Source organism: Drosophila montana, unplaced genomic scaffold (genome assembly GCF_035044405.1).
Source record: "Drosophila montana isolate Dmon_TW-CO22-7 unplaced genomic scaffold, ASM3504440v1 contig_779_1, whole genome shotgun sequence".
NCBI classification, from domain to species: domain Eukaryota; kingdom Metazoa; phylum Arthropoda; class Insecta; order Diptera; family Drosophilidae; genus Drosophila; species Drosophila montana.
In genome coordinates this window covers 1,087,490-1,103,434 of record NW_026999075.1, presented here as the reverse complement: position 1 = coordinate 1,103,434, position 15,945 = coordinate 1,087,490, and the positions used below count along the sequence as shown (strand labels likewise).

The window sequence follows — 15,945 nt, the reverse complement described above, 5'->3', positions numbered from 1 at the left end:
CTTCGACCGCTAAAAAATTATATATATTATTAATCAGTATTAACACCCAAGTAGATATGGCAGCCAAACGGGCAGAGAGAGTAAACGGTTAGAGCCTCTGCTCTCAGAGAAAAACGATCGAGAAGTCAGTCGATGCCGAAATCTCGTAGGCTACGCACGCATAGGTTACTCATCAAAGTTTCACATTAAATTTAATTTACAGTGCATTTAGCATTATTAACTATATCTTAAATTATACAAATAATATAAATAAGCTGTAAAATAATAATACAACGTCGTCTCAGAGTTATTTTAATAACTAAATACTGGAGACCACACATTGCTTATCTAAACTTTGCATTTAAATGATTCGCCATACTCTCCTCATCGGAGTTCTATATCTAGGAAGAATATGTTTTACATATCAAATTGCTCTGTTTTTTCAGATATTTTCAACAAGCTCAGCAGTTACGAGATTCACCCTTACCCTTTCGTAACTAGAAACCCGACTCAAATCAGAATATTATATTAAATGGCTTTTATATTATTGGCATATTTGGCAGAATCACCAATCACCATTTATTTTACCTTTGAAATTTGTAGTCAATTTTTGTTAAAAAAAATTAATGCTAAAATGCTAAAAACTATAAGCTTTTCAACGATGTACTAAGAAAACAAAATCAACCCAATTAGTTTTTTAAAGAAAGTAAAGCAGTGCATGTAATTTTATGTTCTTGCTTGTTGTTTGGTATTTTGGTAAGTACTTATGTATTTCTAAACAAGTATTTCGATAGATAGTTGTTCAAATTAAGTTGAATGTGAATTGCAGATCATAACACTTTGGCGACATTGGGTGACTGCATGAAACAAGGGGCGCGACTTAAGCTATGAGTTTGGTTTTAATAGAATTTTATGAGCTTAAGTAAAGTCGTGTCCCACGCAGCTTACACGCACTACACACGCACACACACACACACACACACACACACACACACACACACACACACACACACACACACACACACACACACACACACACACACACACACTCATTCACATGTATACACATAAGATACACATAAGATACACAGGGAGAAGACTTTTTGACTTACGCAACAGCAAAAAGCTTTCAAAAAGGCTAAGACCGCCCATCGGAGCTGGTGGACTGCAGGACGAGTGCGAGTGCGTAAAATGGGAGTTAATCGTGACCACGTAGCAGGACTATTAATAAAAACGTCTTTAGCCTCTACATTTTGTGGACATCTTGGGCTACGCCGCTGTTGCAACCCAGAACCCAACAGAAAAAAAATAAGAAAACCATGAAGACAAACACAAGAACAAACACAAAACCAAGAAAAGCGGCGCATCATTAATTTTACGCAGTACAACTGTCGAGCCTCAAAGACACACACACACACACGCACACATACACACATGTGAGTTGTGTGTGTTGCAGAAAAATGGCAAAAGGCAAACTTAATAACAACAAAATGGCTTTTGCGGCTGCCTGGGCCAACTCACATTGCCTTAGGCAACAATTTTGTAATTTATCATTGCACAAATACACACAGACCGCCTAGACAAATACACACACACACACGCCTGCATTTGTGTGTGTGTTTGTGTGTATGCAGTTGTTGTTGATTTGTTTGTTCTTCACAAATGAACTTTACAGCTAAAAGCTACCCGAATTGACCTTACTATTTAACCTGACCCTGGGACTTGAAACTAATAGTGTGTGCGATTTTGAAACGGATAGATGTATTAGGTATAATTTTTTTTTTTTATATATATTAGTACAGTTTACATTACAAGCTATAATTTAAAATTATTATTTATTTCAGACCTTTATTGACGATAAAAACAATTATATTTTTTTATTTCTATTTAAAAAATTTCGAATTTACATTGTGCAAATATGTACATTTTCATACCAATTTTACATTTTACGCATTGGTTACTCTATATAAATAATGTATTTTATCTAGTAGGAGTTAATTTTAATGTGTATTAATGAATTTTAAAGTCAACCGGCCCTATGCAAGCCTCCTGGCTCACATGTGGGTTAACTGACTGCCTAAATACACACTTGGAAGCCCCAAAAACCCTTACAATATTTGTAACAAAATCGCCTGCAGCGTGGCAGAAGCAGATACAAAGACCCGCAACAAAATACAAACAAAAAATTGCTTTGAAATTAAATAAATAACTGACTGAAATGGCTTGGCGGGACGCTGCTGGCAGGGTGGTGGGGGTTGGCGGTAGGTTAGCCAAGAGCGACACGTCAAAGTCAATGCGTTCACACTCATGGCAACGCCCCACTCGAGCTCAGCTGCCCCCTCTGGCACTCGCCCTCTTCTCCTTTCAAACCCATTGAAAGAGAATCCCATTCTAATTGACGTGTCTTTGGTCAAATGTAGCAATTTTCGGCTTGGTATATATTTTTTGACTATCATGACTAACATGCGACAGCAGCGCACGAGTGCACTCCGAATGGGTGTGTGTGTACGTGTGTGTGCGCGCGATTAAGTGCTGTATGTGTGTGTGTGCGAGTTTACGGGCCAAACTTTCTTTCGCACGTGCTTTGTTGCTCTCGAACGAGCAGTTGGCCAAGTTGGTAAAGTTGGTCCGAATCACTCTTTGCCTGCGCTTGCTCTTGCCTCAGCTGATTTTCCCCTTTTTTTAACTGTTCGCCGCATTTCCTGACTTGTGGTCTGCTCATTTCCTCACTGTTTATTTTTTATTTATGCAACATTTTATTTTATGCTTTTGATTTCCGCAGCGCTGCGACGCGTTTTCTAATTAGCTGCGCGGGAAAATCGCTGCTGCTTATAATTGGCCACGTAAGACGCGTTAAGTCGCTTAACAGATGCTTAACACAGCTCGGCCAGCTGTCCTCACATAGGCTTATGAAAAACAGCTTAGGCTGACCCGAAAATCGTCTTCGTTCTGCCATTTGCATATTGTTTTGTGCTTGCTGAACTTTAACACAAAATGTGTTGCATACTTTGCAGCTTTATGCAAATGCCATTATCAACGACCAGAACGACACGTCCAGGACCATGAGCAGGATGAGAGCACACGACACTTTTAACCACAAATAGAAATAAACATGACATTCCTCGAACAGTTTTTTTTAACTCAGCTCAGCGCAGCGCTTCTTTCGATGGAGATGGAGTTGAAGAGGGCGCAGCAGCAGGGGAAGGCTTCTTTTTGGAGCACGCATATGACGCGCTGACACTAAGAACAACAAGGACAACAAGCATGCAAGGCATGTCCCTTAGAAAATATGAAAATGTAAAACAAAAATCTGGCAAAAACTTTTCTAATTTAAAACTGCCAAACCAAAAAAAAATAAGAGGAAGTAAAAATAAAATAACGACAGGAAAGCGCAGCAAAGGGCGAACAAAACGAATGAAACGAGTCAGCTTGAAAGACTACAAGCAAATCTTTATAACATTTACCATACCATACTTACCATACTCTTCATAAGGTATATTGAAAATCAAAATGGCAATATACGTGTAAATCTCAAGCGCAGAGAAAGGGTCCTTTTTCAGTATTTACATGAATATTTCCAAAATTAGGTTAAATAATTAATAGCTTCTTTTGTGTATATGGAAACACAATGCATGTACCTGAAAATATAGATATAAATTATGATAAACATATATTTAACTAATGATATGAAAATTTTATAATTAAGCGCCGCCCATAGATAAGTATAGTTTATTTACTAAACCGTTTTAATTGACAAAAATGATATTTGATTATGATTTTTCAGACTTTTGTATGAAAAGGGTATTTTGAGCTTCACATTACTTAGTATGTGGTTTGGTTCAAAGTGTAGTTGACATCTCGAAGAGTATGCAGCGAAGACAACTCGCAAATGATGTCTGTTGACAGAGGAGAAGTGAAAGTCTTTTGTTTTTGCTTGCCTATGGATGGGGTGGCTCAGTGCACATGTTGATGAATGCGAGGCCAAAGAGATTTCAACTTTCTAATTTAATGCGGCAGTCAGACGGATAACTTCAATGACAAAGACAAAGGCGAATGCCAAATGGCGAATGGCGGACGACAAACGGAGCCAGAGTTGAACGTGCCAGCTCACAGCCATATAAGTTATATTGCAGGAAAAAATATTTAGGCAAGCAACGTGGCGTATGCGCAATGTCTGCTTGTCATCCAATCCGTGCAACTTTTACCGTATTGTTGCCAGAATGTTGTATACTCAGAACATTATATTTGTATGATGAAAGAGTGAGTAAGTTTTAAATTGAAAATTAAAAGACAAACGCATAGAAAACGAAACAAACAATATCATATGCGTATGTGTGCAACGGGGCATATGTGTGATAATTGTTTATTGAAGCAGCAACATACTAAATAAAGGAAGAAAGAATGTAATGAACATGTTGAACTTCCAGCTCAATTTATTTTTAATTTAACCATATGTTAACAACCAACTCATCCATCAACTAATTTCACGGGCCACACAATGGATTAATTGGTCAATTCAAATAACCAAATATTCAAACTATTGTTTTGTTTTCTGCATAAACGGGCCGTCATCATAATTATTATTGAAACACGTGTTTATTCGTTGTTTGTGTTAATAAATTATTTTTTATTATTATTATAGATTAATAATATTGCTGAAATATTTGTAAGCCGACATGATTGCTTGGGTAGATTTCAAAAGCTACGTTTAAAAATTGCAATATTATGGATTCCATTTGTAAATTGGCTACATAATTGTTAACTTTTTCGAGGTCTCTTTTCTCTTGAAGACCTTTCCGCATCTAATTAACTACCTGCCTGACAATGTCCGGCGGCAGCATGAAATTGCTTTTACGCAATGGAATCTCACTGTACAGCCTGTCGACGGGTGAGCGGGTGTCATAAAGTGAGGGCGACTGGCAGATGATGGCGCAAGTACCGAACACACACGACAGCGTAAACAACCAGAGGAAGAAGCGATCCAGGACCATGGACACAAATTTCCAATCTTCGACAATCTGTGAAAAAGAAATAACAAAGTCATTTAGGTAATGGCAAACTCGCAAAACTAGGCCAGGAGTATAGCTGTGCCACTTCATGAACCTTAAGAATTTTTTAATAATTTTTGATTATTTCAGATCTCGTAAAACATAGACATGCTGGAGGTTAGGGACGAGAAATTGTCATATAGTGCTGCCAAATAAATTGATTTCAATTGAAGCCATAAAATTTCGTTTGCGTCTATCTTTCAATAAACTTGAAGTGTAATAAAAATATAAAGTTATGATTTAATATTTTACAATTCCATGTTGCACATTTGAAACTCATGCCTCTTATGCCCGCTCTCTCTCTTTCACTCACTCCATCTGTGAGCGTGGTGCTCAAGCTGAATTTCGGGCAATAAACAATAATGGAAACGAAAGAAAATCGCTTGTAAATGTGCACGGCAGAGCCCAGAATTCTGCCAGACGCCAAAAATATGACAGGCTTAACAATAACAACAATAACAGCCATAATAATTCGAATACGAATACGAATTCAGCACTCAGCTTCAATCTGTGGTCCTCGGTGGTTCTCAATAAAAGTGGGCAGCAAAAGGTTGGGACTCCGCCGAGCCTGCAGTGTTCAGTGTAGCCCATATTACAAACCCATAGCACTACCCGTACCCAGTACCCACCTCGTTATCCTTGTCGGCATCCTTGATATGCTGCGCAATAAATCTGACCGCACGCAATGCCTGCAGCACTTCGGGTGTTAAGTTGCGCGGTATCACATTGTCAGAATCTGTCAAGTCTCGTGGCGAGCACATGAAATTGCAAAAATTGAAATAAAATATTGGAATAATAAATAAATGGAGATGCCAGTGCGCCCCTCGGGCAAATAGCAACTCTAAATCTACAATTGAATGTGTGCGTATGTGTGTGTGTATGCGTGCGTGTGTTTGTGTATGTAAGCGTGTGTCACATATGCATAGAAAAATATTATGGCCTAAGCGAAAAAAAGCCCCACAGGCTACAGCAACATTCGCAGCTTCAAGTTCCAAGCCCGCTGCTCAGCAACATCCGCAATAACAACACCAACAACACACACACACATACAAACATACACACATAAACACACACAATAACTGTACTAAATTATGACCGCCAGTTTTTATTTATGAGTAACCTTATCATGGTTGGGCATGTTGGGCACCTAAGTGAAGCTTGTAACATTTATTGGCCAAAGCAATCAATTGAATGTCCGAGTTTGCATACCAATTGAATATAATTTTCTATATATTAATGTGTCAGAAGTCGCAAAGAAAGATTTCCATCGGTTGATCTTTAAATAGATGCATTTTCCTAAAGCCAACATTTCTTTATGTAAATTTCTCCTACCTCCAATTTGTTGCATCGAAAAGTTTCGATTTTACAAAATTGATATTTGATATTTACAAAATTGAACTCTAAATCATATTTTATTTATCTAAAACGAAGTTCATGAGCAGCCAGATATTACTTAAAAGGGTGTTATTTATTGTAGGATGAGAAATGAAAATCATAGATTTATTACAAATTGAACATGCAAACTTGAAAAAAATATATATACATATGTAGAAGGTCATACAAATATTTGTATAAAACAAATTTAGAGTAGTTATATACAATTTCAGATCCTGGAAACTAAAGCATTTTGGATTTCAATTACGCCCAGGGGTGGCACCAAGATCTCCTTATCTCATTCTTTTGAGCTCTCAGAAAATTGGAAGGAAGTACCAATTGAGGTCAAACTGACTCAAGAACACACTGCAGCGTTAACCTTACCTATCCTAGAAGTTTGATTAATCGACTTTTCAGAAAAATCAAATTAACTGAATTGCGTTTTATCATTATTATTATTATTATTAATAATTTTATTATTATTATTATTATTTTTTAAATTTTTAGTATTATATTATTAGTATTATACTTTTTATAATTATTATAATTTTTATTATTATTATTATTATTATCATTATATTTATTATTATTTTAGCATTATAAATGTCAACAATTAATGAAATATTGTTATAATACATTTTATCACAAATAGTTTTAGTAAGCTTTTTAGTTAAAATACCAATAGTTAATATAACTCGACATCAAAGTTGGTTATTTTTTATAAATAATATATAAAAATCCGAAAAATAAAAATAAATTTATATTACTGCTAATAATAGTTTTTTTCAGTTTTTAGAGTTAATTCATAAGATAAGAGAACCTTTCTAAAAAGCTTATACATATATATAAAGCTTACACTTTGTACTCTGCACTTAGGTAATGCAAAGTTCGTTCTATTCACTTGGGAAGTTTTTACGCATGGGCTGTTTTATTATCCACAATCGCAAACACACACATGCGCACACACATAAGCCCTCATACACACAGACACACACTCACACTCCTATATGGAACCACATAGGCGTTATTTGTCATCAAAGCGTCACATCATCGTCACAACCATCAAAATTGTCCGAAGCTATCAGAATTGAGAATGCCCAACAGCATATTCGTTGCCGTTTTATTGCATTATTTGGTTATTTTTATTTCATTTCAATTTCGGCTTTCGGTTCGCGGTTAGCCGCGAGTGTTACAAAATATTTGTGGTTTTAAGGACCGACAATCCCCCCACTCATACTGAAACCCAAGTTCAAACTCACCCACTGAGTGCTGCATGCCATTATCGTAAGCGCCGTCCTGGCTGTCTTTAAACTCGCTGGGAAAGTCGCTGATGCTGTCGCTGAAATAAAAAGCACCCACAAACAAAAGCATAGACGCACATATAGGCAATGGTAACGTTAGTTCAGTGAGAGGGGAACTCACGATATGGGAAGGTGAAATACTTACCGTACATCGATCTCGTTGGTATAGCCATTGCTGGGCGTCGAATCGTCGTAGTCGGGCAGAGTGTACTGAGTGCGTCGCATCATCATCAGCTTGGGCATGAAGTGCAGGAACAATTTGCGAACTAGCGGCGACATATTGTGGGTCGATGGGGACCTGTTAGTGGGCAGGTCGATTGATTAACTAATTATGAACAAGAAAGATTGGCTATCTTCGGCATGCCAAAAATTAAAAGCCCTTGTCGACTTATGACTTAGAAGTGCCCTTTGTTCCTTTATTTTATGGAAGCCGGATTAGCTTCGGTTTTGGGGATATGTTAGGAGAAAGCTTGTAATTGTTAAGTTTGGCTCGGCTATCTTGTAAAACAGAAAACTTATCTATACTAAAACTCATTTTTGAAACCGAAAGACAGACAGACTGACATAACTATCTATATAAGCTATTCTGTTATTACCGATTAAGAAATTAAGGACATGAGGTGTCAGAGATGTCACCTTCTACGTGTTCCAGATTTTGTGACAAAATTATAATACCCTCTACAAGGGAGTAAAAAGTCAGAGGCACTAGCACAGTGAGTAGATTAGCTGATAATCATCAGAGTCACAGCACTCACCTGAAGTGTATGTTGAGCACGCAGACCGTTGTCCAAACGGACAGAGAGACGAGTATCATGGTAAAGAGTAGGTACTTGCCCAGCAGGGGCACCGCCAACGATGTGGGCGGTATTATTTCGGCCAATAGCAAGAAGAACACAGTCAAAGACACGAGTATTGAAATACATAACGTAACCTGTCAACGAAATATTTACACAGTTTCTCTCTCTCTTTCTCTCTTGCTCTCGCTGGCTCAAAGTGCCTATAGGCAAAGCCTTTTGTTTTGTTTCAATAACAACCACAACAATGACAAGAACACAGCATAAACAAAATAATAACATGGACGAACGATTTACCAATCATTTTTAATTATAGCCAATTACATATCAATTACGTATACGCCACGTGAAACAATAAACCGACTTCAACAATTGATTTTTCATAATTTATTCAATTTAAATTCGCTTAGTAAAGAATATTAAAATTAATATAAATAATAATAAGTTACATAAAACTTGCTCAAAGGCATCGCAAATCGTAAAATCAGGCAAAACACTCAAACAATTTCTTTACTCACACCAACAATCTCGTCGACACATTCAAAGTCTCCACTTCCCAACAATTGAACCATATACAAAACAACAACAAAATCAACACAACAAGCAACAAAGCGTACTACATATTTGTATGCCTTTGTACTGTAATTTAATGTTAAATGCTATATCTTTTGAAGAAACCTAAGCAAACGGTTTTAAATTAATGCATCCCAATTACGTTACATTTTATTTATTCCAAATAGCCTAACCCAACAATTCTGACTCTTTTTTTATTTGACATAGAGTTTCTGCTGTGATAACTCTGTGTAGGTCTTCAAATATTTTCTAGCACCCAATATTATCAACAAACTAGAAATAAATTGGACAAATTGTAAATTTAATTTTTTAAATGAATAAAAGCCAATGGTACTATAAAATATTTGAACTTTTGAAATAATAAATTAATAATACTTTTACTAAGACTTGAATTTTAATTTTCAGAAAACTTTTAAACAAAACTTGCTCCTATTCCGTTTTTTCACAACCAAAACATTTTATTCCTATTGCTAATCATTTACATGTCATTTGTAATTTTCGTAAATAATATCTATAACGTTTTGCTAATTTAATACTCCAAGCAAATGAGTGATTCAAACGAGCCAATAAACAAAAATAACAACAACAGCAAACATCGCGTTTTATTGTATGGGTGTGTTGTTTGATTGTGTGTCTGTGGGTGTGTGGTGCGTAGTTGTGTAATGTAGGTGCGTGTAATTAAGTGCCTTTATATGTAGGTCTATGTGTGAACAAAGTGTGTAATTGCGGGACACTCGATATGAGAAAATTCAATTTGATTTCGATTCGAACTCGGTTTGTATGCATTCGATGAAATTTACGTTATGAGATTTCAATACTCAGAACAGCACAAATGATATTCGACCAAAATTTGAATATGAATCCTTTATGGAAAAATATGACGTGAATATATGTGTGCTGCATGATTGAAAGCAATTGTTCTGCTTGTAATGCCACGAATCAAAATGCACCTGAAACTCTGTGATCTGAAGACAAATGTATATTGCAATTACTTTAATTTATGATATTCGATAATAAAGAAGAATAAAATGGAGAGCGATAGGAAAGTAGTAGACAATTATTGTGGAAAGTAAGTTGAGCTCTTATGGTAGGTCGTTAACAATTTCAACTCAGAGCGTTTCTACCAACATTCGATTTAAGCCAATTTTCATTAGCAAACTAACTAAAGAGCTCAGCTTTATAAGAGTTACTCGTAGCTTGAATAGGAGTTGACTAAATGATAGAATCTCTAAAGTGCATGAGGGAAAAGAATTTATAGAAACTTATTGATATATTCAGAGTGATTTTTTAGTGTTCTTAGTAAGTTGTATGTAGGTAAAAGAATAAATTTACAATATGTAATACAAATGCAAAATATTAATAGTCATCTACATATATTTTAAAAATAGGCAGATACCTTTGCTGATGAAACATCTACACCTATTCAAAAATAATTCCATCTACATACTTGGGTATAACAACATGCCACATGCAAAAGTTTGAACCCCGCACATTGTCAAAAGTCCAAGCATGTCTTTTGCAGGTTCCTTTTTTGCATTCTTACCTTCTCGCCCGAATCGCTGGGCAGATAAAAGACCAAAACGGTGAGAAACGTTAATGCCACGCAGGGCACAATCAAATTCACCGTATAAAACAACGTTTTACGCCGCATGGTCAACTTGAAGGTAATATCTGCAACAGACATCAAATTTACATATTACAAGCCGACCCACAAAAACTGTGCAGCAGTTCACCTGAAAATGGCTCCAATGTGTCCGGATAGTATTCCTCGTTTTTAGTAGCCGGCACTTCGAGTACATCCCACTCGACAGACAAATAGAATTCACTTAAATCGATGCCCACCTGCACAAGATTGCTGCCAGGCACCTGTGTAAGGAACACAAACGTACAAGCGAGTATTAGTCGAGCGACCGAACCAGTCTAGGCAATTTGTTTGGAGATGTGATACCCCTACCCAATCCCCACCGTATGTGTCTGCATAAATTGCATTCTGTGCATTGAAGCGCAAAGCAAATTTGCATCCATCCGGTTGCAGCTTAATCGAAATGCGGTTTGGCTTTTACCTGATCCAAATGTTTTAGATCCACTTGGGCGCCATTATAGGTCCATGAGCCGAATTTCATGAAACAAATTTGTTCATCGTATGGAAAATATTCGACGTTCATTTCACAGGATGACTTGTAAATCGCTGGTGGCTCCCAAAACACCTCCCCCGTATATTTCAGAGTGGCCTTTGTCATGAGTGTGACCTGAAGAGCACAAAGAGATAGATTAAGATGGGATTTCACATAGGTCAAATCGACACGTACCTCATAGTTACCATCCCAGTTATTGTAGAGCACAATGTCGGGCACCCAAATGTGCTCGGAGGGCACATACAACTGCTCCACGCCGCCGTACTCCTCCGGATCCCAGCGCAGCTTATAGTCAAACCAGCGCTAAAAGTAACATATTATAAGCGGCAAATTTTTATTGACTCGCCTGAATGTTTGCCCACCTGCTTGACCCACAAATTGGTGGTCATCACCTGATTCTTTAGATTGACCTCAATCAGCTGGGACAGCTTCAGGCCCAGCCAAACTGTGAGGGTCTCCGTATTGTTCACAACGGGCCGTATCAAGCGATTATAATTACTCAATAAATCATCATAAAGGCGTTTCGTGTCCGGATTTGCCTCAAAGCTAACTGGCGCTATTTAGGCAAAAAAAAAAACCGACCAAACAAATAGATACTCTATCAGAAAAATATCCCAAACATAGTAAAAATATTTCCCACAACAAAACACTGCGCAGTCGCCGCTCTCGCGCCTCTCACGCTTTCTCACGCACTCTCAGAGGGTGCAACCTTTTAACAGCTGGGCAACTTTTGAGATACAGCATCCCAATCATCAGGAGTATCGAAATTTCCACAGATTTTTCAATCCATGCCTAAACTAACTTACGTGTCGTATTTGCCAAGGGCAGCAGCAGGAAATACCCCAACCAAAGCCAGCGACTCATTTTTTCCTCAAGATTTGTTATGCAATGCTCCACAAATTTGTTCACTTAATATTTATTACTTTTAAACAAAAAATTGCATTTTGTGTTCCGTCTAGTATTTGTAGCAAACCTTACGCGTCCAGCTTCCATTCGTAACTGAGCGAAAATCTCTCGAATACTCTTGCCGCAACCAAGTTGAGTGAGCGGAATAGGCGCCAAATATAATTTAAACATGAAATCAACGAACACGAAACAATTATCTCCGAAGTTCAAACTATGTGTGTCATAAAAATTAGAAATAAATATTAAATCAGAATCACATAATTGGTTTATGATTGGGGAAATTTATTTTCTATTTGAAGTTAAATAATGTTCATATTAAATATATAATAGTTGTATCAAAATTCAGAAGCTACTTACTTATGCTTAAACCACTTTTTAAAATATGGCTATCATTTATTTAGATTTAGACATACGTTCTGAAAATTACAAGTTTTACTACACTTTCCTTAAGCTAAAGTATCAAAATCTGTTGGTAAGATCCATCATATTACATTTTAAAGAAAGAGACAATCCTTTTCCGATTCAACTTCACTTACGGACACAGTTTTTAAGTCAATATTCCAGTTTAAGGGCAATACCACTACACTCCTTTTCACAGAAAGCTAATTTCACTTACACAGTTTGAGGATCACTGTTAGTTAGCTCCTTGCCCATTTTCCGATCGATCTAACTTTACTTACAGTAACAGTCTTAAGCCAATCTTACAGTCTTAAAGATACTAATATAATACCCAGCAGGACTCCTTTCCACCTATTTCCAGCTGTTAGAGCCAAGCATTCTTTAACCAACACACAATTTTAACGACTCCATTACAATTTTAAATGAACTGCTTCACGTAGTCTTTTTTCCAGCTATTTTCAGTTAATAGAGCCAAAATTAGTACGACCAAGCCAAATCCGCTTAGAAGCACAGTCAACGTTCTAAAGGCACAAAGTGCAATGTAATTTAAGCATATCAGGCAGAATTGCCCTCTTAATAAACTCAAAATGCTTGGCAATTGGTTGCAACATTAACTAACACACCCCCTTGCTTAAGTGTTAGCCAAGTTCTCAACCAGCTGACAGCGTCAGCGACAGGGCGGAAAACTGTCAACGGTCGCCAAGCAACATTGCAACATTGACATCAACAAATAAATAAACAAACGAGAAAGAAATTGGAGCAAGCAATTGAAGTGAGTCGGCAGCTGGCTGAAAATACTTGGAATTTTTTGTGGAGAGGACGACATAAACAACTTTCGCTTTCAGCTAACCCCAAAAGAATGGGTTACAAGGGCAACTTTCCGCAAATGATGCGAGAGGCGGGCTTTAAGCTGCGCCAGTACCGGGACGGACCCTTGGATTGGCGACTAATGGGTAATTTGAAATAGATGGAAAATTTCTAAAATGTCAAGTGAATAATATACTGTTCGTCAGGTTCCTATGAAACGGATCGCATTTTGCGTGAACAGAACTTGGAGGTGGTGGACGATGCACTGCAGCATTTATCCGAGGCACCACTGGGCACAGTGCTGGAGACACGCATTTTAGACGGCGGCATAGCCAAGTACTTTGTAATGTCACAATATGCCATCCAGTATCTACTTTGCTGTCGCACTTACCTAGATGAGAGCGTCGGAGAGCTGCGCGAGGCGCATGAAACGGCCCAGCAGGAGATTGCCAAGCTACGCAAATCGCTCAGCGAGTCCAACAACGAGGTAGTGCAGCTGCACAAGAGGATCACCCAAATCGAGACCATACGCGAGGTAGTTTTTCCCTGTCACCTGTGCACCAAGAATTTTATAAGCAACGAGGCTCTCAATATACACATTGGGCGAAAGCATCGGGTGGGTACACCCACCACCAGCCTGGCGGGCGGTGTTTCCGCCAAGGACAAGGACAACGACATGCAGCTGATTAATGCCATCAAAATGGAGCTGGAGATCAAGCAGCTGAAGGAGCGCCTCAATGCAGCCGAGCGCAACATAAAGGAGCGCAGTGGCAGCTCTAAGCAGCCTGCCAGCCCACGTCGGGATCAGGCAACAGCTACGATGAGCATGCGTAATGTGGGCATACAAAGCAATTTGGCGGACTACAAGGAAAAGGATGAGCTCAGCAGTGAGGCGCTGGACTCTGAGGCTGGTGAGCGCAAGGAGCAGCTCCATGGCCTGGCCGAACGCCTTAGTAACTTTGAGGCTTGGCAGACGCAGCTCAAGCTCAGCAACGAGGAGTTCATCAGGGACATTAACCAAAAGCTCACAGACCTTAGCCTTGCAATGGAGCAGACCAAGCAAGAAGCAGAAGCAAAAGTTACGACCGTAACGCCAGCAACTGCCGAGGAGCGTGTGGCCACGCCTTCCCTGGAGGATTTGGAGCGCATACTCACCGAAAAGGTGGCCGAAATAGGCAAAGTCAGCGCTAATAAGCTGGAGGAGGTGGTGCAGCACCTGGAAATGGGCTACAAAGAGAAACTCGAAGCACTGGAACGCGACCTGAAAAGGCTGAGCCAGCGGAAGGAGCCCGCCATTGTGGTGCAGCCACCAGCAAACACATCCAAAATACCCAAGCCCAAACCATTGCCGAAAGAGGAAGAAAGCATGGAGCGTATTAAACGGCAGGTGGAAACGGAATTTCTCAAAACAAAACGTGACGATGACACCTATTCCATAGAAGAGCCGCCAGTTCAGTCAGCGCAACAGCAGGAGCAGCAGAAGCAGCATGCGGTGACCCATGTGCAAGAGCAGCCCAGTTTCAACAGCTCGGGTAGTCATCCGACCTACACAAAGCCCCCAGCTGAGCCTTTTAGAAACGAGCCCGAGCCCAAGCCAAGCACCAGCCAAACCGAGACGCAGGAAACCACCGACATAAGCGAAAGCCTCGCCGAAGAGGAGAACGTCAGCGATGAAGGCAGTGAGCTTTTGACCTCCGAGCCGGAACGACAGGTGTTCAAGTCGCCAAAAATCAAAGCTACCCATAAGGCAAGGTAGGTAATTGATTCGAGTTAAAAATTGGTCATGATTTCAGTAATTCCGATTGGTTCTAGAGTTCCGCCAAAGCCGCCGAAGCCGTTGACGCGCAAGGATGCGCGCAAGCTGGTTAACCTCAAGCTAAATCCGCATGGCTTCAATATGAAAACAAAGAGTTTATCCAACACATCGCTGAAGCGTGTCAGCGCCGAGCTGGCACAGCATCGGAATAGGCTGAAATTGGTAGAGTATATACCAATAAGTCTCAAGCAACAAATCTGATACGTATCCTTTTACAGGACTATCCTCATTTCTATACCACGCGCAATCGCATACGCATATTTGTGGAAAAGCTTTGCTCCGCCAAGATGCCAGAACGTGCTCAGGTTCTGTTGAAAAACAAGACACCGCTGCAGCCAATGGATGTGCCCAAACGTCGAAGCGGTTTGCTAGCAACCACAGACGATGATGACGAGGAAAATGATGCTAGTGAGCGGACATCAGTATCACAGGAGGAAGAGGAAGTGGATGACGCGTCAACTACTAGCTCCAAGCCACAAAGACAACAGCAACATTTAAATTTCAAGGCTCAATTAGAGCAAATGCTGGCCAAGCCTGTGGCTCAAGTAATTGCCAAGCCCAAGCTCAGCCAAACGCAACAAGCGAAACCTATGCCGCTGCCGCGTAAGCGCGTTATGTTCAATACGCTGGGCAGCGGCAAAAGTATTGATACCAATGAAGAATAAGTCAAATACGAAAAATACATAAATATTATCAATTAAAAAAATAAATGAATTACATTTTAAATAACCTTAAGCTGCCACTTGTGCGGGTCATGCAGTATGGCAACGCTATTTTAGTGGCAACTGGACAACCGCCACATATCGATGTCTG

The 15,945-nt window shown here is 39.1% G+C and overlaps 2 protein-coding genes across 4 annotated transcripts; one reads left to right on the top strand and one right to left on the bottom strand.

Annotated features, from left to right (window-relative positions):
* Window positions 1-4,731: 4,731 nt before the first annotated feature.
* Window positions 4,732-12,188, bottom strand: nAChRbeta2 (nicotinic acetylcholine receptor beta2). 3 transcript variants are annotated; one of them, XM_064698782.1, is made up of 11 exons: window positions 12,011-12,187; window positions 11,567-11,760; window positions 11,379-11,507; window positions 11,133-11,318; window positions 10,803-10,935; window positions 10,613-10,740; window positions 8,458-8,633; window positions 7,848-8,000; window positions 7,661-7,740; window positions 5,657-5,772; window positions 4,732-4,997 (listed from the first exon to the last, which is right to left on the bottom strand). In XM_064698782.1, exons 1-11 carry the CDS (start codon window positions 12,066-12,068, stop codon window positions 4,782-4,784), a joined length of 1,569 nt encoding a protein of 522 aa, XP_064554852.1. In that variant the 5' UTR covers window positions 12,069-12,187; the 3' UTR covers window positions 4,732-4,781. The 3 variants fall into 3 exon arrangements, 2 of the variants coding, with proteins under 2 accessions (XP_064554852.1, XP_064554853.1); XM_064698783.1 differs by having other exon boundaries at window positions 5,657-5,763; window positions 12,011-12,186; XR_010438210.1 differs by lacking the exon at window positions 7,661-7,740 and having other exon boundaries at window positions 4,964-4,997; window positions 5,657-5,763; window positions 12,011-12,188.
* Window positions 12,189-13,224: 1,036 nt separating this feature from the next.
* On the top strand, window positions 13,225-15,827 carry DZIP1. Its single transcript, XM_064698781.1, has 4 exons — window positions 13,225-13,462; window positions 13,523-15,068; window positions 15,129-15,294; window positions 15,351-15,827. Exons 1-4 carry the CDS (start codon window positions 13,369-13,371, stop codon window positions 15,795-15,797), a joined length of 2,253 nt encoding a protein of 750 aa, XP_064554851.1. The 5' UTR covers window positions 13,225-13,368; the 3' UTR covers window positions 15,798-15,827.
* The last annotated feature ends 118 nt before the right edge of the window (window positions 15,828-15,945 follow it).

Coding starts and splice junctions, on each gene's coding strand:
- DZIP1 (XM_064698781.1), top strand. CDS start 13,369: ATGGGTTACAAGGGCAACTTTCCGCAAATGATGCGAGAGGCGGGCTTT. Junction 15,069..15,128: donor AAAGCTACCCATAAGGCAAG/GTAGGTAATTGA, acceptor GATTGGTTCTAG/AGTTCCGCCAAAGCCGCCGA. Junction 15,295..15,350: donor ATCGGAATAGGCTGAAATTG/GTAGAGTATATA, acceptor ATCCTTTTACAG/GACTATCCTCATTTCTATAC.
- nAChRbeta2 (XM_064698782.1), bottom strand. CDS start 12,068: ATGAGTCGCTGGCTTTGGTTGGGGTATTTCCTGCTGCTGCCCTTGGCA. Junction 11,319..11,378: donor ACTGGGATGGTAACTATGAG/GTACGTGTCGAT, acceptor TGTGCTCTTCAG/GTCACACTCATGACAAAGGC. Junction 5,773..7,660: donor TGGCATGCAGCACTCAGTGG/GTGAGTTTGAAC, acceptor GCTCGCCACGAG/ACTTGACAGATTCTGACAAT.